Here is a 27,257-nt window from a genome sequence, read left to right on the forward strand (position 1 = left end):
CATGATAATGTACATATGCTGGTAATTATTTTTTTCTAATCACAGATTCTGTTTTCTATTATTCTGTTTTGGTCTACTTAGAATAATGCCTCCAGTTTTTATTTCAAAATATGGGTGTTTCTGTCTATTTCTATTTGTTGTGAAAGCATTTTGTAAACTATAGAGCAGTGATGTCAAACTCAATAGAAAGAATCCTTGCAGATCACATTGACTCAGGAAACCTCAAATTAACATTGTTGTATTGCTTTTTTGGTTAAACATTTCCCAGTTAAATTTTAATCTGGCTCTAGGGATAGCTTGGTGGCAGAGTGAATTAGGTCCCTAGCCCCTGAGTCAGGAAGATCTGAGTTCAAATCCAGCCTCACATACTTAAGTACCTGTGTGACCCCTGGGTAGGTCACCTCATCTCTGTTTACCTCAGTTTCCTTAATTGTAAACAGGGATTATAGCAGCTACCTCCCATGATTGTTGTGAGGATAAAATGAGACAATATTTGTAAGATGCTTAGCAATAGGCCCTTTCCCCAAGGAATTTACATTCTTCTAGAGGGAATGTCAGGCCCCACCTGACCTAAGTAGATTTAGTGCTTTAGATTCCAGATTGGCTAAGAACAGTTAGCAAAAGCAAGTTTACTTAGCTGCAGGAAACTTAACCAAGTACCCTTGGTATCTGTGGTTCTGGTAGATTGTGGGTGAGGGTGGGTACACTTGATAGATTGGAATTACAATCTTGTTCTTAGATTTTTCTTCCTTTTCAAAACTCTCTTTCTGTGAAAGTAAAATATTAATGCAAACTTGTATAGAAGTTTTTTTAGATGGATTTTGAAAAAGATAAGAATTTTACCTTGCAGATTGGCAAAGATATTAATAAAAGGCATTAGTCAATGTTGGAGGGGTTGTAAGATGATAAACTATTAGTGGAGCTGTGAAATAGTACAACCATTTGTAAAACAATTTGAAATTGTGCAAATAAAATTACTAAAATATCCATACCCTGGAGTTACAAAGACTTATCTTCCTAAGTTCAATCTGCCCTCAGACACTTACAGCCATTAGAAGTGACTGACTCTGGGCCAGTAACTTCCTGTTTCTCTCAGCATCCTCATCAGTAAATGGACTAGAGAAGGAAACAGCAAACTATTCAAGTATCTTTGTTAAGAAAACCCCAAGTGGGATCGCAAAGAGTCATACATGACTAAAAGGACTCAGTAACATATACCCAGAGGAAACCATCAAATAAAGAGGTTCCTATATATACCAAAATATTAATAGCAGCATTTTCTGAGATAGCAAAAGTAATAACCCAGAACTGGAAACAAAAGAGTTGTCATTTGATTGGGGAAAAGCTAAATTGTGGTATATGAATGGAATGGAATATTACCACCCTCTAAGAAATTATGTTATGTAATGAATAGAGGGATGCTTGGAAAGATCTGCATGAATTAATGCAGAGTGGAGAAAGCAGAACCAAGAAAACAATGTACATAATGACTACAATAATGTAAAAGGAAAAACCACACACCAAAAAATCAGAAGTGAATGTAACAAATTTAAAGATAGAGCACACTTAAATAAAGACACAGAAGAGGACACCCCTTTGTATGCATTGTATATACTTTCAGACTTTTTAAAATGTCAATTACTTGTGCTGATTTTTTTCCTCTTTAAAAGAATAATACCTGTTATATGGGATTGCTCTCTGGGAGTGGGGAGAGATACTGGAGATAGGAAATGTCAAAACATGAGTAAGAATTTTTTTTTAATTTTAAAAAAAAAGGGATAGGAATTTCTTAAGTTTTAAGAACCCAGGACTTATTGCACCTATTATCACACACGTTCAGTAAATATTTTGACAAATCAGTGAAAATGGAAATGAACAACTCAGATGAAGTTTCCTAAAGCACTGAAAGGTTTTTAATGATTTACCCATGGAGACACTGCCATGGATTTACTTACACTGCTAGTAGGTGTCAGAGACAGAACATAAATCTGATCGTTCTGAATCTATAATGTCATCTCTCCACTACTCCATGCTGTCTTTCTTTTGATGGGTGGGAGAAGTTCCCACAGGGTTCACTATATCAGTGAAATTACAGTCTGGACCCATAATACTAACTGTTAGCAGCAGCAGCATAATCATCCTGGGATATGACAGAATAAACAATTACAGCAAAAATTGGATTGGGAATGATCCTTCTCGGTGATTATCAACGATTCTAATTAGCAATGTCAGTTGGTCAGTAATAGGACGTGAGTAGTAGGTTTATTATAACTCAATTACTTTTTAGGTCGTAGACCACAATAATCAAAGAAAAATCAGATACTCTTAAAATATTTTTTCGAAGAATTGCTTTTTTATATGATTGTAAATAGCATTGGAGAAATAGTAAGGAAAAATTCTGTGCCTTGCAAATGCAAAAACATTCCCTAAAGTTTCAGTTTGAGGCATTTTGCTGCATTTCCCAGTTGAGCTAGATCATAGGAAACTACATAATTAAGAGAGATAATATTTTAAAAAGTAACTAAGACTCATTGGGGTTGAGAAGGCCTTAGAGAATTTTAATTTTGTTAGACCACTCAGAGGTATCATTGGGTATTACACCCTTTATTATTTGGAACAAAGAGAAGTTGCTACAGTCAATAGGGTGATATAATCAATAAGCAACTTATTAAGCATCTACTCTTTGCCAAGATTCTTTACTGTTTCCAAGAGTCTTCAGAATTATTGTTAAAATTGATTCCAAGAGACCAATGAAGAAATGTGTTCTACTGACCTCCTAAAAGAAAAGTAAATGGACACATTTTTGGTCACCACCAATGTCAGAATTTGTTTTGCTTGACCATGTATATTACAATGATTTCTCCAATGAAGAGGGTTGGGGTAATGATAGTTGCCTCAAAAAAGAACAGATAAAGGATAACCAAATCATTCTTTAAATGCACAGAGGAGACTGCAAGGAAGACCCAAATAAAGCCCTGATAAGCAGAACAGCTTTGATATTTACATGTTTAACGTATTATACTTAATAGGAATACCAAGTTGTACAACTCAGTTTCATGTAGAATACTGTTTTCTGTTCTCCTTTGTATATGAAAGTGTTTCAGTGTTCACTTTAGGATTATTTCCCATTTATTTGTCTTCTCTTCTCTGGAATGATCTCTGCCCAGTTCCTACCTAAATCCTATTGATTCTTCAGGAAAAATTGTTGACCAAGATGGCAGATTAGGAGCAGCCAACCAGTTTACTCTTTGAATATTTTCCTCCAAACAACTTTAAAATAATGCCTCAAAACAAATTTTGGAGTGATAAAGCGGGTAAAAAAAGTCAAGGTAAGACATTTTCTTAATCTGTGAAAACTTAAGAGAATAGCATTCAAAGTTTGTAGCGCGACAGTGGAGGCTTGTCTGGAACTCAAACTGGTGGTCACTCCTTATAGGCCAGTCAACTGACCAGAAAAAAATTACAGGGGACCCTTTGTATTGGGTACAGCTGGAACTAATTTACAACTCTGTTGCCCATACACAGTTTTCATCCTCAGTTCCAGGTCAGAAAGGTTGGTTACAAGGGAGCAGGGGCCCTGGGTATAATTCCAAAGCAAAGAAGTCTGAGCTCCTGAACAAGACGAGGGACCCTTCCTGGGTAAAGATCACAGCTCATACCAGGAGAGTAGTGACCACACCTCTCGAAGGATCATACTACCTTGGAAGTACCAAAAACTTGCAGATGCCGGGAAGCTGCTGAATGCAGCAGCAGGAAAAAGTTGGAATCTTATTGGAGTGCTTTACCACCTGTAGCTGAACACAGAACCCAACTTTAACCTAAAATTCAGTTAAGAAATAGACTGGAGAAATGAGCAAACAACAACAAAGTATTTGACTATAAAAAGCTACTACAGTGGCAAGGATGATGAAAACATAAACTCTAGAAGACAACAATGTGAAAATAGCTACCAAAAAACACCTCAATGACAAATGCTAATTGGACCCAAATCCAACAAGCATTCCTGCAAGGGTTTAAAGAGATAAGTGTGGTTAAGGCTAAATTGGGGGAGAGGAAAGTTAGAGTCATACAAGAAAATTATGAAAAGAGAATCAATAGCCTGGTAAAAGAGGCACAAAAAATGCTGAAGAAAATACCTTAAAAACAGAATTGGCTAAATGATGAAAAACACAAGAAAATCTATTGAAGAAAAGAACTCCTTTAAAAGCAAAATTGGCCAAATGGAAAAATGACATACAAAATCTCACTGAGAAAAACAATTCCTTAAAAATTAGAATTAGGCAAGTCAAAGCTAATGACTTCATGAGACATCAAGAAACAATAAAAGAATTTTTTAAAAATAGAAGAAAATGTACAGTGTCCCATCAGAAAAGCAATGACCGAGAAAATAGATCAGAAAGAGATAATTTAACAGTTATTTCACTACCTGAAAGTTGTGATCAAAGAAGGAGCCTACATAACATATTTCAAGAATTGTCAAGGAAAACTGCACTGAAATCTTCACATCAGAGTACAAAATAGAAATGGAAAGAATCTACTGATCACATTTTGAAAGAGACCCCAACTCCTAGAAATATTAAGGCCAATTTTCAGAGCTCCGCATTCAAAGAGAAAATACTTGAAGTAACCAGAAAGAAATAATTCAATATCATGAACCCACAGTCAGGATCATGCAAGATTTAGTGGCATTCATGTTAAAGGAGCAGAGGTGTTTGAATGTGAGGTTCTGTAAGGCATAAGAGCTAAGATTACAACTAAAACTAGCCTACCCAGCAAAACTTGAGTATAATCCTCTAGGGGGGAAATGGATATTTAATGAAATAGAAGTCTTCCAAGCATTCTTCATATATGCAACAGAGCTGAATAGAAAATTTGACTTTCAGACAGAACACTCGAGAAGTATAAAAATGTAAATATGAAAGAGTAATCTTAAAGGATTCAATAAAGTTAAAAAGTTTACATTACTGTTTGGGAAGATGATACCTGTAACTCCTAAGAACTTTATAATTATTAGGAAATTAAAAGGAATTTATAATAGAGGACATGAGTCAATTATGTTGGAATGATCTCAAAAAAAGTGAAGGGATGAGAAAGAGGGATGTATTCGGAAAAGGGGGAAGGAAAAGATAGAATAGGGAAAATCTCAAATAAAAGAGGTGCAGAAGGAAGAGCATTTTCAATGGAGAGGAAAATGCAGGGAGGGGTGAACCTTGCTCTCATTGGAATAGGCTTAAAGATCCAGGGAAGAATATCTATGCATGCAGTTGTGTACAGAAACCTATCTTCCCTGAAGGAAGTAGGAGAGGAAGGGTGGAGTAATAAAAGAAGAGGGCAGTGGTCAAAAGCAAAGTAGCCTTTTGAGGAGGGAAAGGATAAAAAGAGAGAAATGAAATGGAGGGAACTACACAGTAATGGTAACTGTGAATATGATTGGAATGAGCTCACCCATAAAATAGAAGTAGATAGCAGAATGGATCAGAAACCAGAATCCAACAATACATTGTTTATAAGAGAAAAACAAAGACACACACACACACACACACACACACAGAGTTAACATAAAGGGTTGGAGCAAAATCTCACATGCCTCATCTGAAGTCAGAAAGGTAGTGATAGCAATCATCTCAAGGCAAAAGCAAAAATAGACGTAATTAAAAGAGGTATTTGGGTAAACTACATAATGCTAATGGTACCATAGACAAAGAAATAATATTTTAAAAATTTACAGCAAGTTTCTCTGTTAAAGCCTTCTTTTCTCAAATATGCTGAGTCAAATTTATAAAAAATTTACAGAAGTTCATAAAAATAAGGGCCATTCCCCAATTTATAAATAATCAAAGGATATAAACAGGCATTTTTCAGAGGAAGAAATCAGTTATCTATAGTCATGTGAAAAAAAATGTTCCAAATCACTATTTATTAGAGAAATGCAATTTAAAACAATGCCAGGGTATCACCTCACACATAACAGAAATGACATACTGGAGGGAATGAAGGAAACATAGGTACTCCAATGAATTGTTGATCAAATAGTGAACTGATCAAACCATTCTGTAGAAAAATATGGAACTGTGTCCAAAGGGTTAGAAAACTGTGCATACCTCATATGCACTGACATACAAGTAATGTTACTATGAGGCCTGTATCTCAAAGAGATAAAAGGAAAAGGACCTACATGTATAAAAATCTTTATGGAAACTCTTTTTTTGTGATAGTGAAGAATTAGACATTGAAGGGTTGCTTATCAATTGGAGTGTGACTGAACAAGTTGTGGTAAATGATTATAATGGAGTATTATTGTGCTATAAAAATAATGGAGGTGGGGTGAGGGGAGATATCATTATGCACAGTAGCAGCAATGTCATAATGTTCAACTATGACAGATTTGGCTACTCTGATCAATACAGTAATCCAAGGAAATCCAAAGGACTTATGATGAAAAAAGAGAAAACCGATCAACTCTGAGTGAAAAGTGAAGTACCATAGAACCCTAGTTTATGAATTTAATTCGTTTTGAGATTCTTTTCATCCTACAATTTGTTCATATTGCAAAGCAAATTTTCCCATAGGAAGTAATGTAAAGTTGAATGATGGGTACCACATCCCAAAAAATATTCATATAAAAATAATTATTTATAATTTTAAGTATTTTGTCCCTAATATGCCTGAAATACAGTAGCAAGGATTAATACACAATATAAACTGAAAATAACACAAATTAACCTGCATTTTACCTTTGAGAAGAGTCGTGGCTGGCATGAGGGAGATGAGAGCAAGGAGGAGGAAGGGCTATTTATTGGAAGGAGAATCTCTTCTATGAGAACATTGGAATTTCAACATAAGGAGTGTTCTCTCTTATGCGGCTTTCGCTAAAAGTAAGACTGAGACTGCTGCCTTCACTTAGTTTTTGTTTTTTAGAATCATTTACATGTATTGGCTCACTAATTTTTTTTTTTTACATTTGCTTCTGCCTGGGAATCTAAGGTCACTTGTTTTTGACTTTTTAAAAATTAATTTATTTGTTTTCAGTTTTCAACAATCACTTCCATAAGTTTTAAATTTTTTCCCCCTCCCTCCCTGAGAGGGCTTGCAGTCTTATATGGGTTTAAAAAAAAAAAAACATTGCCTTAGTTGAGCATCATTCCTTCTTGAGCTATTCAACTACAAACATAAATTTGGTACTGCAAATTTTTGTTTGTTAAAATTTTGCGAAAATTTTTTCTCATCCAGTGAAGCATACGTAAATCAGGTTACTTATAAACTGAGTTTCTACTGTATAATTTTCTCATTTTAGTTTTTGAAATATGGCCAAACATGGCCATATTTTGTATAACATAACCTATATAATATCATACTGCTTTCCACTTTAGCGTGTATGGGAGAGAGTGAGAGAATTCGGAACTCAATTTAAAAAGAAAAAAATAAGTAATTAATTAGAGTGTTTAAAACAAAATCTATTCAAGCCAAATAAGCTATTCAGGACTGCTCCTTTAGTCTCCCAACACCCTGTGCTCTAGAATTTAATTATACTTCTAGTTCAAAGATTTTACAACTGGAATTGGCCTCAGATCATTGTTCTCTGAATACTATGTTACTCTTTCTTGTATCTTTTTTTTAAATTAAATTATTTTATTTATTTTCAGTGTTCTGCAATCACTTCCATATATCTTGGATATTTTCCCCTCCCGCCCCCTCCTTCCCTACTCCCTCCCTGAGACGGCATACAATTTTATATGGGTTCTACGCATACATTCCTATTAAATACATTTTCACCTTAGTCATGTTGCATAGAAGAATCAAAATGAATAGGAGAAATCATAAAACAAAACAGAAGTTACTCTTTATAAATATACAAGTTCCTTTTGTAGACTGGTCTGTAGATAGGCAATAAGCATTTGTTAAGCACAGTTAGTGCTTAAGTGCTGCAGATACAAAAAGGGGGGGGGGGGCAAATAACAGTTCCTCTCCTCAAGGAGCTCACAATCTAATAAGGGAAACAAGATGCAAATCAAATATGTACAGACAAGCCCTATGGGATGAACAGAAGTGATCCAGAGGAAAGACACTATAAGGAAGAGGGATTTGACGAAAGGCTTCCTGCTGAAGGTGGGATTTTAGGTGAGGTTTCAGGGAATCCAGGAGCCAGAGATAAGATGAACTGCGATCCAGATGTGAGGGACAGCCAAAGTGGAGAGATAAGTATCTTTTTTAGGGGAAGCTGGTATCACTGAAAGAAAAGTAGTAGGTGTGTGGGAGAGGGCATGGGATGACTAGAAAGGTGGGAGAGGGACTAGGTTATGAAAGCCCTTAAACGGCAAGAGGATACTATAGCCTAGAGGGGATAGGGAACCACTGGAACTTAATAAATAGGGAAGTGACAAGGTCAGACTTTAGGAAAATCACTTTGGTGACTGAATGGAGGCTGGATTGGCATGGGGACCAGCTTGAGGCTGCAGACTTAGCAGCAGGCTGTTGTAATAGACCAAGGGTAAGGAAAGGAAGGCCTTCACCAGGGTGGGAGTAGTATTATTGTAATATCTTATGCTTAACTATCTCTGCCATCCTCGGCTTACCACTTAATAAATACTCAATAAATATTTGTAGGTGTATTGATTACAAAATTAAAAGAAACACTTTCTGTGAAACCCTCCGGAACAGAACAGAGTTCTTTCATTTTAAATTACTGAGGAACCAAAGTTTTTCATTTTGCTGTGATTTAAAATAGTTAGCAGTGGCGTTTGACAGGAGTCACACCATTGCATTTAAATTGATACGGCTTCATCAGTAGATACTTTTCAAAGCATTGAAATAGTTCATTCCAGGGACATTGTCGGGGATAATCGGTGGTGAAATCAAACAGGAAGATGGTCTCACCATTGCTGCACTAATCTTTGGGGAACTGGAGCTCTGGGATAAAGAGTGTAGCCAACTTGGAGTGTTATGTAGTTTGGGCCTCTTACCATTAAATCCACTAAAGCTAATTTATAGTCCAGTAACTAGAGTTACCTCTGGGATAAAATTGAATTATACCAGGTTAAAAATGACCCTCAATGAGTTGTAACACCATCAGCAAAGAGAATCAACCCTCTTTTACTCTCATCTGTTGTCAAGAAGCTGCATAGTGAGGAAGAAGATTGGTAGGACCTCCCCTTTTTCTGCTAATGACTGCTCTGTGGGTCTGTTTTCTGTCATGTCCTTGTCTCAGAGACTTGGAAGGAAAGCTTCAAACTGTAGGCTCAACATTTAATATTCAAAAAGAAGGAAAAAATGGAGAGGGAAAGTCAGAAGGAGCTCAATGTTGAAAAGTGAGGGTCTTCTGGGATGACTTAGTAAGGTTTTAAGTTCTACAGAAAATGACAATTTTTGTATTAATTAACTAGTATTTACTAACTTTTAAAAAAATTATTATATTACCTGTTGTTCAGAAAACCCTCTGAGAGTCCTCTTTAGGTTTTGCCCCCTTTTCTACAATTAATAATGTCTTTTCCTCTGATCAAGTAATGACCCAATCCTTCATTTCAACATCTGGATTAATTTGCTTCATTGGCACCTAATATCTTAAAAGATGTGCCTATAGAGAATAACCTGTAAGAAATCTTAATTTTAAAATAATATCTCAATTTTTTTTAAAATATAGAGAAGATAGAAAGTTTGAATAAGATAGGGTCCCTACCCTTAAGAACCTTAGGATTTGGAAATTCCATAGACTGTGTGTTCTGAGGACTAGCCAGGCTAGTTTCAGAGTTTATCACCCAAAAATTGTCTACCACATGGGGAATATTGGGGGGAGTGTATACCAACTCATAGAGATGAGAGAGGAGTTGTGGGATGTTCCATCAGTGAAAGGAAGACCTCCACCAGTAAAAATCAGTGTTGGAAAAAAATCAGATGTCTTCTCTACATAGAATGGGAACATCAAAGAAAATGCCAGTAATACATTTTCAAGAAGTCTGTTATGATGGGCAGGTGATGCATGATGAGCTCTTGGTAAATCCTCCATATGTGATCTATTCAGTATGCTGCAGAGCTCCCTCTGATGCTTTGGCCTTTTGTGCTACCAGTGCTGCCCTGGAGCCATGCCTGAGTTATTTATCCTGCCAAGAGCTCCCTCATTCATTGTACCATTTCACATGTCCTCTGGTTATGTGCAGTTACCTGCTTTTCCATCCTCTCTATCTTTCCATTTTTGATCACCAGAAATTTTGATTTTTCTGAGAACATAATGCTTAATGGTTCTAAGTCATTCATAGTCATTGGGAAAACGTGAACTTGAACTAAAATAAGTACTCAGATTTGAGAGTAAGTAGTAGAGGATTCAGTCAGGAGTAGGATTAAAACACCAAAGCCAGTTGTCATTTTTTTTTTTAAATGTTTTGTGCCATTCATTTCTGAATATATTGCCACTGGGGTAACAACCCCCCCCCCCCCCCCTTACTCATTAAGTCATCCCTTGGAAAAAAGACTTTTAAAAAAAGGGAGGGGGGAGGCTAGTTCACCAAAACTAACCTAACACATTTCCCATGGGAAACTAAGTTTTCTCACTCTTCTCCTGGTCGTTCCCAGATCACCTGTGATGGAGGCTTCCACCAGGAGACTCAAGGGACCTGCTTCCTAGAGAAGGAATTCGGCATGTGTTTGGGAGCAACCTCTTTCCATTGGCTGCCTAACCAGAACTGCCCAAATTTTCAAATTTACCTGACTGAGACAGATAGGCTTATTTACTCTCTTTTCTAGTGCATCCTTAGATAAAAGAATGTTTACTCACCAAGAGCATTGTGCATTAATTGGGGAAGCGCTGGAGCCCTACTTTACCTCTTCCCCTTTTACCCAGTGGTACTGAGAAAGGGAGTTGGTGTTTGGGTCTTGTTTTCTTTGTTTTTTTCAGCTCTCAGGGTAGTGAGGGGAAGTCTCAAATCTGGGAGTGGGAGCTCTGGACTAAGCCATGGTAACCTTGGAGCCCCAAATTCTAGGCCAGCAAGGGAAGCCCTGAGAAATCAGCGTCTCTGAGGCATAAATCCAGGGGTCCTTTGGAATTTGGTGGGAATAATGCTGTTTAGGAACTGAGAGCTAATCTGTGAATCTAACCCCCTCTCCTAGATTGAGATAGTGCCAGGACTATTTCTCTGCTACCTCCAGGTGTTGGTGAGAGGGGTTTGTATATTTTCTTTTGTTACAGCTTTGAAGTAAACATTCCTTTGTAAAGGCCTAAATTGAGGGAACAAACACTATTGGTAGGGGCTAGAATCTATGGTGGAGATGAGAGACCATTTATTCCCCCAACCCAGGCCCACCTCCTCCGGATACTGGAGAACCCTGAGGAAGGGTGGGGGCTTGTGTAGTGAAGATTTCACTATGTAGATTGCTTACTATTGACTTATTTATATGTCTTCTGTTCTCCTCATTCTGGTTTACCAGTGGGTGGGATAGCTTTGAATTCATAATTCTCCTAAGTGAATTTTAATTGCTTAGTTTCATAAAGAACTTATAGTAACTGCTTAAGGTAGGTTGGTAGTTGCTCAAATTTTAGAGAAGAGTAAACTGAAACTCAGAGAGCCTGCACCCATGGTTACATGACGATTATTAAGTGTGAGACTCCAGACTTGAACTCAGGTTTCTTGCCTGTCCTTCCCTTTAAGTCTACAGAGTTGCTCATATATATGCCCCACCTCCATCCTTAAAACCTTCACTTGACCCCACCACACCCTCCATCCTTCTGCACAGGTCCTACTCACTGAGAGGGTTGCTTCACTCACACTAGGTTCTCAAACTGTAAAATGAGAATCATAATAGCACCTGCCTCTCATGATTGTTGTGATATCAAATGAGATAATACGAGCACTTAGCTCATTCCCTGGCACCCAGTGTTTGTTTCCTCCCTTCCTCAAAGATAAACAATCACCACATGGTTTTTCAGAATTTATTGCCAAACGTAAGATTTTCAGGTTCAAATGCTTAATTATTTCAGGTTTTTTTCAGATGGGGTAAGACTAAGTATATTGTATTTAGCCACCACACATGGCTTCTTTATTCATTCTTTTATTTCATTTGCAAGGCAAGTATTTTCAGTATTAAAACCAAAAAATATAAAATAGGTGCAGCTACTTTGTCTTACTTAGATTAGAGTATGACCATGAGGACAGAACCTTGTAGAAACTTTATTTAGAATATTCAGTTTTTCAAAATAGGCACTGAATATACAAGGGTCAGGAGGAAGTTTTTGGTATAAAATGTTGCATCATCCTTATCCACTAAAAATAGAAATTTCTTCTGTTAGCTCAAGCATCCTTCAGAGTCCTTAAGTGTGAGGAAGCCTGAATGCATTTTGCTAACACAGAATTATTGTCTTTCCCCGTGTTGTTTAAAGAACCATCCTTGTAATAGATTGGTTTTTTTGTAACGTGTTTTACAAAGGTGTCAGCAATTTAAAACTGTAGCTCTTCCTTCATATTTCTTAAATTCAAGCAATTCTGCAACATACAACGAATCACATTGCATGATTACCTTTCTTAAACTAATACTTGGAATCCGGTCCAAACTGAGCTACAAAAGCAAACAGCCGTCTTGCCTTTCCATCAGTAACAGTACTTGTGAATCCTAATTTTATATATATATATATGTGTGTATATATATATACACACACACATATATATATATTAGTGTGTGTGTATGCGTGTATAATATGTAATGGTAGATTATATCTTATGAAGTTGGACTTCTACTTTGTCCTTCTGTGGTTCCCATTGTTCTCTTATTTTTGTCTATACTAGTTTCAGCTACTCTAGAGGTTTTTCTTTTTAAAATGGTTGTGTATTTGTCACAAAGGTCAATGCTGTCAAACTGTCATCTATAGCTATTCACTACAGTTATAGTTACTTAAATCATGCAGCTGGGGTGGGAAGCCTGTGGCCTCGAGGCCGTAGGAATCCAAACTTCACAAAACATGTCCCCTTGATGAGAGGATATGTTCTGTAAAACTTGGACTCAGTCAAAAGTCTGCACCCCAGGACCATAATGTGATCTTGAGGCCACAGGTCCCCCACCCCTGTAGAGGGTTGTGTTTTTGTTTTGTTTTTAACCAGCTTATTGTATCTACCAAAGTGATTTTGACAAATATGACTTAGGTACTTTTAATTTCTGCATAAAACTTGTTAACTTACTTATGTATTTATATATTATATTTGTGTACTATGTTATATATTTATATATTATATATAATAAGTTTATATAATTTTTATAATTCACATTCAAATTTGTAGAATTCACATTCAAACGTGGGGAGCTATAGATGATTCAACTCACATATGTGTTGAACCCATATACACTTGCTTTGACCTAAGGCTGGGATATATCTGGGATACAATACTACGTTAAAGTATGTGTTTAAGATCTGGGTTATTCAGACTAAGAATATATTCCTTTTTATATCCTTAGACAACTTAATAAGTGGATATTTGGCCTAATCATCTGCCTGTTACTAGATATCCAGGGGCAGCTAGGTGGTGCAGTGGATAGAGCACCAGAGCAGGAGTCAGGAGGACCTGAGTTCAAATCTCACCTCAGACACTTGACATTCATTACCTGTGTGACTGTGGGCAAGTCACTTAACCCCAATTCCCTCATCCTGGGTCATCTCCAGTCATCCTGATGAATATCTGGTCACTGGATCCAGACGGCTCTGGAGGAGAAGTGAGGCTGGTGACCTGCATAGCCCTCCCTCACTCAAAACAAAGTCAAGTGCAAGTCATGTCATCATTTCTCTGATGGCATGGTCTTCTTCAGCAACGAAGGATGAGCACACATTTGTACATATTATCAAATTAATTGGGCCTACATTCACTGTCGTTTATAGCAAACTTACACATTTATTGGCATTTTTATTCTTACTTTTGTTGACTTGGTTTTGAACTTTGTTTTCATTGAATAAAGCAGATGGATTTTTGTGATATTTACACTTTAAAATATCCAGTAGTTTTGACCTTTCTCCACCCTGCCTGGTCGCCTGGGGCAGCTTTACATAAACCATTTGAAAACTCATTCAGGAGACAGTTGTCTTAACTAGACCAAACCACATTTACTCTGAAAGAACAAGAGGTCTAGAATCCTAAAGAAAACACTAAGAAAAAAATAAGAATGAAGTATTAACAGACCTCCAATTATATGATAAAGCAGTTTTCTTCAGAACTCTTTGATACTGGCCTTTAAAAACAAAAGTAGAATAGACCAGATAAGCATGAAAGAGAAACATCCAAAACTCTAGTGTTTGATAACCCCAAGAAATTCGTATTACAAGATCAAGGGAGAGGCTCCTGGCTGTTGCTCCCACCCCCTAGGGAAGAGCAGGCCAGAAGCCAAGTAGAGGTTCTGATGCCAGGCCCTGCTTCCTCCTCCTCCTTTACTAGAAGACAGGAGGGAGATCATCTATCATCCATCCCTTCTTCACTCACACAGTCATTCATCCTCAACTGAGATTTGGCCTCTTCTGAGGAAGGGGATGGGATCCATCTAGGGGCCAATAGATAATGACAACAAAAAAAGAGACCAAAGGGTGTGGAAGGCAGAGAGCCAAGGGAAGTATGGAATCAGTAGAGTGCTGCTGCTTCCTTTGTAGATGGCAAAGCCAGGTATTGTAGAAGGAGTTAGACAGCCAAGGAGGGACCCCGCCCATCGTTACAAGGGCCATGGCAGGAGACCTTTCAGGCTTCTTCCTCCCCCCCAGAGTCCAAGAAAGAGCCCTAGTGTGGCCAGTGCAGCTGAGTTCTGTCTCCCTTGGAAGCTCAGAAACCTCTGGTGCCTCCCCAGGGGCCAGCCAAGAACCTAAGAAGGACAGGGACCTAAGGGCCAGACTGACTCCCTCTGCATCCCAGGTGCCAGGCCATTTCTAAACCCATGTTGCCTACACTCGCTGGAATTCATACTCTGGCCCGGGGACCTGGGGCACTCCGTTTTTCCTCCACCCTCTATGTGATCATGGGCAACACTAAGAAGGACAGGGACCTAAGGGCCAGACTGACTCCCTCTGCATCCCAGGTGCCAGGCCATTTCTAAACCCACGTTGCCTACACTCGCTGGAATTCATACTCTGGCCCTGGGACCTGGGGCACTCCGTTTTTCCTCCACCCTCTATGTGATCATGGGCAACACTCACAAAACTGAAATTCAGTTTTCTTTAAAATGAGGATAAAGATTTGGATAGTAACCACCTTCTTATTGTGAGATTCAAATATGATAATGTATTAAAAAGCCTAATGTTCTTTTAATGTCAGTTGTTATTACAAGATTACTGGGCAAACGACCGTGTAATTGGTGTTAAGATCTGAAGGTGCTTGAAGTTCATAAACTGAGAACTGCAACGCAGATTCATAGATTGTTGAGTCTCCTGTGTATTGTGGCTACTTGTTATGACTCAATTAAACTATGGACTAAAAAGGGCTCATGAGAAAATTGTCTGTAGTCAACATACAGACCCACATGCTTTCTGAAACATAATTTACACAAATCAAGAATTGATGACACTTTCAGACCATGTTACTTCTGTTGGAACGGTACCATTGTCTCTTTTGGACAGGTTGGAATTCTCTGTAAAAATATTCTGCTGCCATTTTCCTTCCCAGATGATACTTCTTAAGTAATTGTTTTCATTTGGTATTTTGAGACCTGGTCATCCTTAGGCCCCCAGGGAAGACACAACATTTCACCTAGAGTTAGTTTTCTATTAGTATAGACATTACCTCATTTCTCTAGATGATGTAAGATTAAACACAATACTTTTCAGTCTAGTAATTTTTCATTAATTATATAATTGTAGTATCTCCCAAATAAGATTTGCCACACACTGAGCTCTGTAGTCATTCTTTAAATCTGAGACAATAGTCTCTGCTGTAGGACCAGCTAAGTAACCAAAGTATACTTTTTAATTAATCAGATGTTTACTTTTCTTTGTTTACTTGATTGTCATTAAAATAGGCCCACAGTCTTCTTTAGTTCCTATGGCTACTTCTAACTGTGATGAAATTAAAGGGAAAAGATACATTTCCTTCTTTTTCCTTGTGATTGGGTAGGAAGGAATAAGGCCTGGGACCCATGAGCTCCAGGGAAACACAGCTCTGATGGCTGAGGTGTCTGTGGGGGTAGGGCTGGGCTGATCCATCTCTGGAGCTCCTGCTGCTATACTAACCTTTAAGCTGCTAGGAGCTTCCTGCTGGTGGTGGGTCAGGAGGAATTTAGTGAAATCCCCATCTGTGTTTGATCTTGCAATCTCTCTCTCTCTCTCCCTCTCATTAGGAATTAGAAGCTGCCCTTCATAGGGATGACGAGGAATTTATCAGTGACCTGATCGCCTGCCTGCTGCAGGGCTGCTATCAGAGGAGGGATATCACGTGAGTAATCTTTTTTGAGTTAAGTATTTCTTGGGAAGGAGAGCAATTTACACTTTTACCGGGAGATTTCGTAACTCTCCAAACAAATCAGAACCAGTTGGTAGCCAAAAACTACTTCACACTACTCAGTATATGCAAATGGTTTGTTGTTGGCAGCTATTATGCGTTTGAAATAATGCGTAATAGCTGTTGCCAACAATGGATGTTATACCACATGGGAGTAGTATGAGCACAAGTAGTCTAAAGGTATAATAAATACAATTTAGCACAGAGAACTGGAATCCAATGCTTATTGACTGGAGAATGGTTAAACAATTTGTTGCGTGTGAATGTAATGGAACGTGGCTGCCCTCTAAGAAATGATGACTAGAGGAAAGCTTGAACTGAGTGAAGTCAGCAGAAGCAGAAAACAGCATGCTTACTGACTGCAACGTTGCTCAATGAAAGAACAGCAGGAAAATGGAATCCTAATGCTGCCAGATTGTAGTGACCATGCTTGGCCCCACAGTCAGTATTCCTTCTTTGCAAAAGTAGAGTTATGTGAATGCAATGTACTACATAAGATTTCAGACTTTTTAAATATATTAGTTTGTTTTTGCGGAATGTTTTGGGTTTTTTTTTCATTTCTATATTCTCACAAGGGGATAGCCCTCTGGGAGAGGGAAGGGACGTACAGGATAGCTCAGGAAGCATAGGCAATATAGAAACCACAATATATTCTCAAAAAAATTGTTTAAATCTTGCCTTTTTTCTGGCTGATTTTATTCTCTGGCCTTTGAACAGGTCAGTGTAACAGAACTGTTTTCGTGCATGTGGAATCCTCAGTTTGTTTTAGCATGAGTCCCCTTGACAGTGCTTTTTGCATACAAAGCCCAGTGCATTTGCCAGATAGCCTTACATTTTGTAGATCAAGAAATTAAATTGCAATATGATATAAAATGAATTCGATCAAATACATCAGGTGTTCTAAGTCACAGTGTTTTAAAGCTAGAAGAGTTCATTATCCCGAACCTGTATTTTATACATGAGACCACCAAGCCCCACAGAGATGACTTAATAAAAATTACACATTTGATACTTAGTTCCTGGACACAGGCCCAGTGTTTTGTTTTGTTTTTCCTAGTATAATAAATTTTATCTCTTTTCATTTGATTCTGGGAAATTGATTTGTGAAATGGCTGAATGAGAATGAGTGGTGCTATTATAGTCTCTTAATTTAAAAGTCATGGGGGAAGGAGAGAATTTAATATGAGCATTTTCAGAAAAAGCATCTTTGAGGCTTTATATACAGTGACCCAAAATTCTTAGTCTGAGACTTGTGTAAGACTAGACAACTAAAACTTGGTCAAAGACTGATTTTTGAGACAGCTTGTATAAGTATAAAGCTATGAATTTTATATTGAGAGGCCCAGACCCATTATCTTTAGATTATCTTATAACTAATTCTGGCCTCCACAAATACATTTACTTGTGAAATGAAATGGATTAGGAGAAAGTTCAGAGCCTTGGGGATGATCAGAATGAAGACTCAGCAAAGGAAAATTAGGAGCAGTCAGACAGGTAGGAGAATGAGAAGTGAGTCGTGTCATAAGTATCTAAACTTTTGTTTATGGAATGAAATCATTTAAGCTATTAAATGTGAACCTGATTGGGGGTTGGGAGATAAAACGGAATGATTTGTTGCAAGTGTTTTTTTGCCACAGGAAGTTGAAGTAAGGGCAGTAGTGTGAATCATTATTCTAAAGGGACATTGTGATGAAGCACTTGAAATAACTAGCTACAACTAGACTGGGCAGCAGAAGGTTTTATTCCATAGGAATGGAAGTCCATGGTTTCTGCCTTACAGTGCTTTAGAACACAATTAACCAAGGATAGGGAATGAAAGAAAAAAGCAAAACTGGGATGGAAAAAACATTTCATCATTGTAATATGAAGTGTTTAATAGAAGGTGTCCACAGTTTCAGACTTTTGGGACATCCTGCATATAGTATTGTGTGGTTGCAGAACACCACACTGTATTCTCTTTTATCTCTCTCCCATACTCCACAATAGTTGCCTTGCACAATTGTGCCTTCCTTCCTGAGCAGCCATTCATTTCCTCACCTTCTCTAAGTTACCTACAATTCTATATAGCTGTTGGCTTGCTCCTGGCTACCCCTCCTCCTTCTAGCTACACAAGGATGTCCTGAGATGTGGAACCCCTATGGACAGTAATTTTTCCAGATGTATTTTTCAGTATACTACTACCTCATCATACCTCTTCCCTTCCCATGGATTCTGAACCCTTAGCTGCCACTGCTCAAACCCTGTTCTCAGCCCCCCACAAACCACACCCTTATTCCCATTCTTTCCAGTCTACCCCTGCCCCTATGTCCCAACTCTAAAAGCTCCCCACCCCTACTACCTGTGCTCTCTGGAATACCTGTTTCTCCTTAGTTAATTAACTAGATTTCATCTTAAACCTTTTCTGGCTCCCTCAAATTTTTTTTTTCCCCACTAACTGAGACATGGCTCCTTCCCAGTGATCCAGTTCCTTCCCTGGTCACCTTTCTGAGTTAGACTTTCACTGATACTCCAAACTCACTGGTCAAGGTAGGGAAGTTGGAATACTTGTTTCCAGTTCCTACTTCCAGACTGTTCTTCTATGATTCTTTAAATTTCTGTGCCGTTCATTATTATTGCATCATTTTCTTAATTTTTCTGGAAAAAAAACACTTAGAATTTTTTCCTCACCTCCACATATTTCCTTCTTGATGATTTACTTGTAGCCAAGTATTAGACTATTTCTTGCAAACATAAGGATTTGAATCCACTGCCCATTCTAATCCAAAATATAAGGATCCTAAGAATTCAGAAATTATTAATGAAGTGGTTTACAGCAGTGCTTTTATTTCTCTAGAACGTACCCAGCGTCCTATTAAGGTTTTTATGCTATTCTGTCATTCTGTTATGTTCAACAGTAGAAATCTGGAAAGGTCTTGCCCTCAGACTGACTCGTCAACAGGCTCACCATGAGATTTTGGAGCAGTTGCTTAACTCTTAGTTTTCAATTTGCCGAATAGAAAAACTGAATCAGATTTGACTTACCTGATAGTGTATTGAATAATGATTTAAGTAGTTTTAAATTTGTTGTTGAGTCTTGTTAGTCATGTCCGGCTCTTTGTGACCCCATTTGGGGTTTTCTTGACAAAGATATTGGAGTGGTTTGTCATTTCCTTCCCCAGCTCATTTTACAGTTGAGGAAACTGAGGCAAACAGGATTAAGTGACTTGCCCAGAGTCCCACAGCTAGTAAGTGTCTGAGTCCAGATTTGAACTCAGGAAGATGAGTTCCTAATTTCTGGCCAAGCACTCTATCCGCTGCTTGACATTTGGCCCTAGAGTATTATCTCAATATATTGTAATTTTTTCATTAGTAGCCCTAGATTCCTGTTCTGTAGGTTGAATCCATGTAGTTTCTGTTTACACTATTCTCATATGATTTTACTTGATATTTAGGAAAGAAGTCTTTATATTCCCATGATAAAATAAATCAACCTTTCTAGGCTACTTTAATTTTGGACTTAGGTGTAATCACATACCTGGTTGGATTTGGGTTGAGTTTCTCTATCTTATACACTACACCAATGGTCCTTTAAATTTGAAGAGATACGTTAAAGTATCTTACTTGGCCTACTATTTACTGTTCTTAGATTTGCTGGTATTTCATCTTATAGAACCTAATTATTCAGAAGACCATAGAAAGATACATATCAGAAATGTATATTGCTTTTTAAAAAATTCGTATCTCTGCTTATTGTCCAATTAATCAGGAATGTCCTTTCCAGCAAGTCTTTACTTAGGTATGAAGATACCTACCCTGAATGTACCAGAAGCCATTACCAAACCAAATATTTGCTGGTTTTCTTGCTTGTCTCTAACTGTTCCAGGAAGTCACTTAAAAATACACATTCAAAGTTCCTGATGCACACAGTCTGATGCTACGATGAGTTTTGCCTATGGAGGTTCCCTAATAGTAAATTACTACCTCTACCCTAATTTTTCAAACACTTATATAAAATTGAAAGCATATCTATCTATGTCGCTCATTTTCAGTAATTAACATTCAGTCCATTTATTCATAGCATCCTGGTATGTGCCTTACACTATGCTAAGCCCTGAAGATTAAAAAAAAAACCAGTCTGTGCTCTCAAGGAGTTCACAGCCTAATGGAGTCGACAACATGTAAACAAAATATATACAAACAAGATTTTAGGGGATTAAATGGATACAAACACAGAAAGAAGGGACTTGCACATTTAGGGAAACCAAGAAAGGCTTCTTAAAGACTGTGGGATTTTAGCTGGGATTTGAAGGATGCAAGATAGGACCAGAGATGGAAACAAATAAAGAGGAGGGAGACAATTACAGACATGGAAGTCAGCCTGTGAAAATGTCTCCCAGGAGCTGCCAGGAGGCTAGTGTCACCAGATTGTAGATAGACGGAGGGGAGGCAGTTGGGGTGGGGCATAGATTATGAAGGGATTTGAATGGCTGGGGATTTTATGCTGGATATTGGAGTGATAGGGAGCCACTAGGGTTTATTGAATGGGGGGAGGGATGCCCAGGGTGACAAGGTCGGATCTGCAGCTTTGGACTAGAATGGAGAAGAGAGTTTGTCAGGGAGACCAGCCAGCAGGGAATAGCAATGTGTGTCATAGGATTGGGCCAGTGAGGATGTAATGAAACTGGAAACCTACTAAGAAGCTGGGTTATGAAAGGCCCTAAAAGCCCAAGAAAGGATTTGATCCAAACTTTTTCTTTTAAAATCCTTATTTTGAACACTCATTAGTGTTTGTCATTTAATATATTGGTAGTCTAGAAGCTTTAGTTAAAGGGCTATCAAAGTGGTCTGTTGTCTGTGGAGGAGAGGCAATTATCCCTTTCCTAGAAGGCCCAAGGATCCCCAATCTTTTAACAATGGAATTCCTGCATTCTCTAGGCTGGTTTCCTGACCTTTGAAAGGCAAAACAATCTAGGGAAAAGAGCTGGCTGGACTTTAGAGTCAGGGAAGAACTGGGTTAGAATTCTACCTGGGACCTTCACCAATTGTGTGACAGTAGACGAGTCACTTAACTTGCCTCAGTTTCCTCATCTTTAAAGTAGAGGTATCCATTATATTTTTGTACTTACCTCAGTGTTGTTGTGAGGGACAAGTGACAATGTATGTATAAAGCATTTTACCCCCTTTAAATATCAATAGCCATTATTAGGAAGAGCTATGGGGCAAAGTTATTTTAATTGTCTCGTCATTAATGCCTGTGTTAGTATTTCTGAGTTCCTGTGGTCAAAAAAAAGTCATCCTGAGGCCAGCCCAGTGAGGACACCCAGTGAACTAAGAACTTAGTCCTTGGGACAGTAAACACTCAGAACTGTTCCAACTTGACCTTCCTTCCAGCATTTGAGAATCTAGTCAATTGGAGGAAGGCTTTCCAGAATATTACTACCACTCATGTCTCCAGAACTCACTAGCTGCCAAAGTAAGAGACTTTTACCCCTTTTAAAGCTCAGTAAACTTGTTTATCAGAGGAATGGAGGTAAATAATGTGGGGATGGGGGGAGGGGAGGGTTGGTAGGAGGTCCCACACATCGACCTCCTCTAGCCTTTCCAAACTACCTTACTTAGTTGACTGCTGAATGATAATAGCCTGAGGCTTTTCCCTTTGCTGCTGGGGGAGGGGAGAGGAGTAGGACAATGGCTCACTTTGGAGCCTGGAGTTTTTGCCAGAAAGGAGAGGGAAGTAGACCAGTTGTACAAAGAACTAATAGGTCTGATATCAGCCTGGTTAACACTTAAATGTTACCATCCCTATTTTAAAAGTAATCAACTGACATCAAAAAATGGATGTAAGCAAGAGATGACCAATATTGGTCAGTTGATTTGATTATCTCTAAGAATAACTAGAACATAAAACCACTTTCTCCTCTTCAACATCCAACCTTTCCCTGTATTTACAATTGCTACTATTTAATCCTTTGCTCAGCTCAAAATAAGAGGAAATTTGGAATTATCTTAACCCACTATCTCTTGGAAAACTTTTTTCCTCTACATGTTATACAGCTGCTTATTAATTCTTTAAAATTAGGAGGTAATGATACAGAGTTCTCAGAAAAATGCTATGCAAAAAACTCTCTCTTATCTCAAGCCTTCAGAAACAGATTCTGTAGTTTAAAGACAGGGAGGGCCATGTCTGTAAATAAGGTAGCATGAGGGTGTCTTAAGAAAACTTGAGTATAACTGGGTTAATTGAAGCCACCATATCAGAGAAAAAAGGAATCCCAAACGTGCAGCTCTGTGAGAGAAAAGGAGGCTTTCAGACAGATTGTAAGCACAAAGAGCACTGTTTATACACACAGATGTTTGCTTGGCTAGTATTTTTGCATGCTTGCGTTTCACTGTTTGAATAAGAGAGTTCCCCCTCTCTCTCAGACCAGTCTGTCTTCTTGCTGTAATGAAGCTGCCATCCTCTCTCCTCATGACATCAGTCTGGGGCTCCCAGAATGATGCAGTGTCTCAGAATCTGCAGTTTTCCTTCATTGTGAAAGATAAGGGGGGAATGAGAAGAAAAGCCTTGTGTAACCACCCAGTTGCACCTGGTAGTAGGAGAAAAAGGATTTGTAAATAAGTAGCCTTATCCACCTCTTGGCTTCTTTCTCCACAGCCCCCTCCCAATACCAGGGGGGAAACTCCTTTTTTTTTAAGCATCTTGATTTTTCTGTGCTTATTTTAAATATCTATTTGAGAGGGAGTTTTTGATGCACAGAAATTGGATCTTAAATGGAACTTGGACAATGGAAATAAATATGTCATTTTCAGGTGATTACATCTATGCTTAGGGTTGATAATCTAAAGTTACAGGTAGCTTTTAGAGGACTGCTACCTTTCTTGTTTAAAGGGGGAAATAAGAAAACTTAATTCACTGTTATTTGCTACTAGTTTGGGGTTTTTTCTGTGAGTCTTTACTTTTTCACTTTCCCCTATAAAGTAGTAGATATTATTTTAACATATTGTACCTTCAAGTGGCAGGTGACAGCGGAGGAACAGTGATAATAATATAATAATAGTAGCACTTGGCATTTATATAGTGCAAAGCACTTTACATATGTTAATTTATTTGATCCTAGAAAAACCCATTGATAGAAGACTAAAGCTAAAAATTTTAGAAGAGCTGAGTTCAAACCCTGCCTTAGACATTTAACTGTGTGACCCTGGGCAAGTCTAACTTCTGACTGCCTCCTGTTTCTTTTCTGCAAAATAGAGATAATGTGGTATTTTTTGTTTTTCCTTGATTGTTAATTCAAAGGTGCTTAATTTGACTATTAAATTAGCATTATTCAGTGAATATAATTTTTCATGAAACAAAAATGACTTAAATGTATATGCTGGAAAATTCCCTTAACGTTGTCACTACTGGAATATAACTGAAAATTGGGGAAACTTTTCCTTGTTCTCTAGGGTAGCAGTCTCTGTATAAGGTATAGAATAAAATTAACTCATTTAGGCTAACCAGATTTAGAATCCCAGAGAGAAAGGAATGGTCTCAAATTAGTCCTTTACAGTAGTAAGTTTCTGATGCTTTAAGATATTAACATGACTTCCAATAACTACGGAAATTAGGGAAAATCATTTTTTTGCTTCACCATTTACAAAGTGGAATATTATTCCATTTCTGTTTCTTTCATAGGGATGGAGTAAGTTTTCCTTTGATTCAAAATAAAACAACAGGTTCACCCATAGTTCTCCAAAACACTTTGACCTTCCTAAAGGTAGACACAAACAACACAGGTGATTATATATAATACTGAGCTTCCTTCACTAGGCCTTTCAGAAACTTTTTATTATCCTATGTTTCTTCCAGATTAAGATGTTTGCTTCATCAGTACCAGCTTCCCTACACCACCACCTTTTCACCCTTCCAAACTCTCTTCTACATTTTCATCATGTGCTAAAATGTTTTTGTGATTGGGACTCTCTGATCAGGTCTCAGACATTCCATAGCTACCTAGAAGACATTATCAACTACCGTTGGGAACTGGAGGAAGGGAAGCCCAACCCCCTGAGAGAAGCCAGTTTTCAAGACCTGCCTCTTCGCACCCGAGTGGAGATTCTCCATCGCCTCTGTGATTATCGGCTTGATGCAGATGACGTCTTCGATCTCCTTAAGGTGTTTAACTGGCAGTCCTGGTCGTGGAGCAGTAAAGGCAGCACTTAGAAATGTGGTTAGAATATAAAACAAGGAGAGAGGAAAGGAATGAGAATTTAGAAGTTATTTTGTTTTGCTTTCATAGAGTCCAACATCTGAAAGATGCATAGATGACAAATCTTTTTGCAAGAGGATAAATTATATTGCATTAAAAAGAATATGACTGTGATAGAATTTTTAGTTTGGACCTACCTTATTTCACCCCTGTACTAGACTAAATAGAATCTTGAAAACTGGGGAGGAAATAAAAACTTTCACTATCTCTCTTCAAGAATGCAAATAAATATCACTAAATTAAGGTTTTCAGTTATCTTCCTATTGATTAGAAAATTAAAATTAGTTGAAAATTCAGTACATCTTCTAAAATAAATGTTGACTTAAAAAAGTTGTGGAGTTAGTTTAAAAAAAAACTTCTTTGTCTTTTCTCACTTTTATCTCTCATCTTCATCATCTTTAGGAGGAGACTGTAGAGAGAAGGTGTAGATCTAAAATAAAATATTCTCCCGTCTAAAATGTGTTGGATAATTTCTTTATTTAGCTTTGCTCTAGGGTATATTATAGGAAGATTGTTGGAGGTGGGACCCCATTGTAAACAGTTACCTATTGTACTGGATCCGAATTGAAGTAGAATTTGCATTGGGTTAAGATGAAGGTATATCAGCAATACCAGGTGAAGCTTTTACAATATCTGATTCTATCCTGTGGCAACAATTTTTTTCATGCATATAAAAAATAAAGAAAAGTTATTCTAAACCACATTATTAGATTTGTTATTTCCCAAGATTTCCATCTGCTTTATAATTTAGTTGGACAATGTGTAGCCTTTGATTTCTCATTGTAATTTTCTTCCTTTCCTCCTTGTGCTTCTCGCTAAAGGGTTTGGATGCAGACAGCCTCCGAGTGGAACCTTTGGGTGAAGACAGCACTGGTGCTTTGTACTGGTATTTCTATGGAACTCGAATGTACAAAGAAGACCCAGTACAGGGAAAATCCAATGGAGAACTGGCCTCAATCAAGTAAGTACATTGAGGGCAAAGGCTGCCTTTTATAAAGAGATGCTCAAATCATTGTTGAGGTTGTTGTTGTTCAGTCATGTCTGACTGACCCCGTGGACCATAGCATGCCAGGCCCTTGTACTCTCCCTGGAAGTCCGTCAGAGTTCACGTTTGTTGTTTCCATGACACTATCTCTCTATCTCCTTCTCATCCCTTTTATTTTTGCCATCAATCTTTCCCAACATCTGGATCTTTTCCAATGATTCCTGTATTGAGATATTATATATATATATCAGTAGAAGCAGTCAACAAACATTGTTGACATCAATAAAAATTGATTATATGAAAAGTTAAAAATTATATTTTTAAAAATCCCCCAGTACAGTCTAGTGAGAAGTAGCTTGGTATAGTGGGTACATAAGGATATTAACTTGAACCAAGAAAACCTGGTTTTAAGTCCTACCTCTGAAACTTATTAGCTCTGGGATCTTGGGCTCTGTGCCTCAGTGCTCTGATCTTTAAAATTACGATAATGATAGCTAACATCTATGTAGTGCTTAATACATGACAGGCACTATGCTAAGTACTTGACAATTCTTATCTCATTTGATCCTCCCTATGACCGTGGCAGGTAAGGACTGTTATCCCATATTGCAGATGAGGAAACAGAGGCAGATGGAGGTTGAAGTGACTGCCCAGAGTTACAAAGCTAGTAAGTGTCTGAGGCTGGATTTGAACTCAGGTCTTCTTGACTCCAGGGCTGGTGCTCCATCTACTGTGCCACCTTGCTGTCCTGTAGTATCTCTCTCTTAGGTTTTTGTGAGGTTCCTGTGATACGTAACGTATGCAAAATGTTTTATTAATATTATAGTGCTATGTAAATGTCCGTTATTTATTGCTGGGTTTGTTTTTTTCTAATAAGTGATTTGAGTAGGTCTAAAAACCAAAGAGCTGGTTTGAAGTAATTTAGCAGAATAGCAATAAATTGGAGCCATAGATCCTGAGGTATTAAATAATAGCATCCTCAGGCTAACATTTCTAATTCGTTACTCAACCCTCTGTCTGTCTACATGGTACCTATACCAGGTAAGTTTAATTTTTTAGCAGTTTGATCTTTGATCAACTACATATAACAAAAGTTTTCTTCTGTGAATCATACCATTGGCAGCTCATGTTGTCAGTAAGGTGTGGCCATTTTGTTGCTTTTAGAATCAGTAAAAATAGAGGCAGTCCAGTGTGTCCCACTGCCCCCTTGCAAAACTGCCTGTAGAGAGCATCCTGGGGGGATCTCTCTCTCTCTCTCTCTCTCTCTCTCTCTCTCTCTCTCTCTCTCTCTCTCGTGCTCTGTGGCTTTGAGGGTGAGGTAGGATCTCTTCTTCCAGACTGGAAGGGTGGAAGTCCAGTAGCTACTCATAGATCTGTTTCCAGTACTGTCCAACATGGGAACTTTAGCCTACTCTATTTTTCTGGCCCCGATTTAGGGAGCTCCCCATGTTGGCTTCAGTCTTAACTCAGACACATCGAGTTCCAACACTTTTGTGGTTTATAACTTGTGAACCCAAAGGTTTTACCAGCCTCAGCCTCTCCTAATATCGGGGCTTACAGGTGCACTGACTGGGCCCAGCCACTTGGACTTGTAAAGTG

General features: G+C 38.1%; 1 protein-coding gene across 2 annotated transcripts in view; it reads left to right on the plus strand.

Moving 5' to 3' along the window:
* The window catches only part of CECR2 (CECR2 histone acetyl-lysine reader), a 145,901-nt gene that overhangs the window by 84,724 nt on the left and 33,920 nt on the right, over positions 1–27,257 (plus strand). For both annotated transcript variants that reach the window (XM_072654138.1, XM_072654139.1), the window contains exons 2-4: positions 16,282–16,376; positions 24,396–24,579; positions 25,495–25,634. In XM_072654138.1, the coding sequence (XP_072510239.1) occupies positions 16,282–16,376; positions 24,396–24,579; positions 25,495–25,634 (419 nt within the window). The remainder of the gene's footprint in view (positions 1–16,281; positions 16,377–24,395; positions 24,580–25,494; positions 25,635–27,257) is intronic.

Source organism: Notamacropus eugenii, chromosome 3, assembly GCF_028372415.1.
Source record: "Notamacropus eugenii isolate mMacEug1 chromosome 3, mMacEug1.pri_v2, whole genome shotgun sequence".
Taxonomy (NCBI): domain Eukaryota; kingdom Metazoa; phylum Chordata; class Mammalia; order Diprotodontia; family Macropodidae; genus Notamacropus; species Notamacropus eugenii.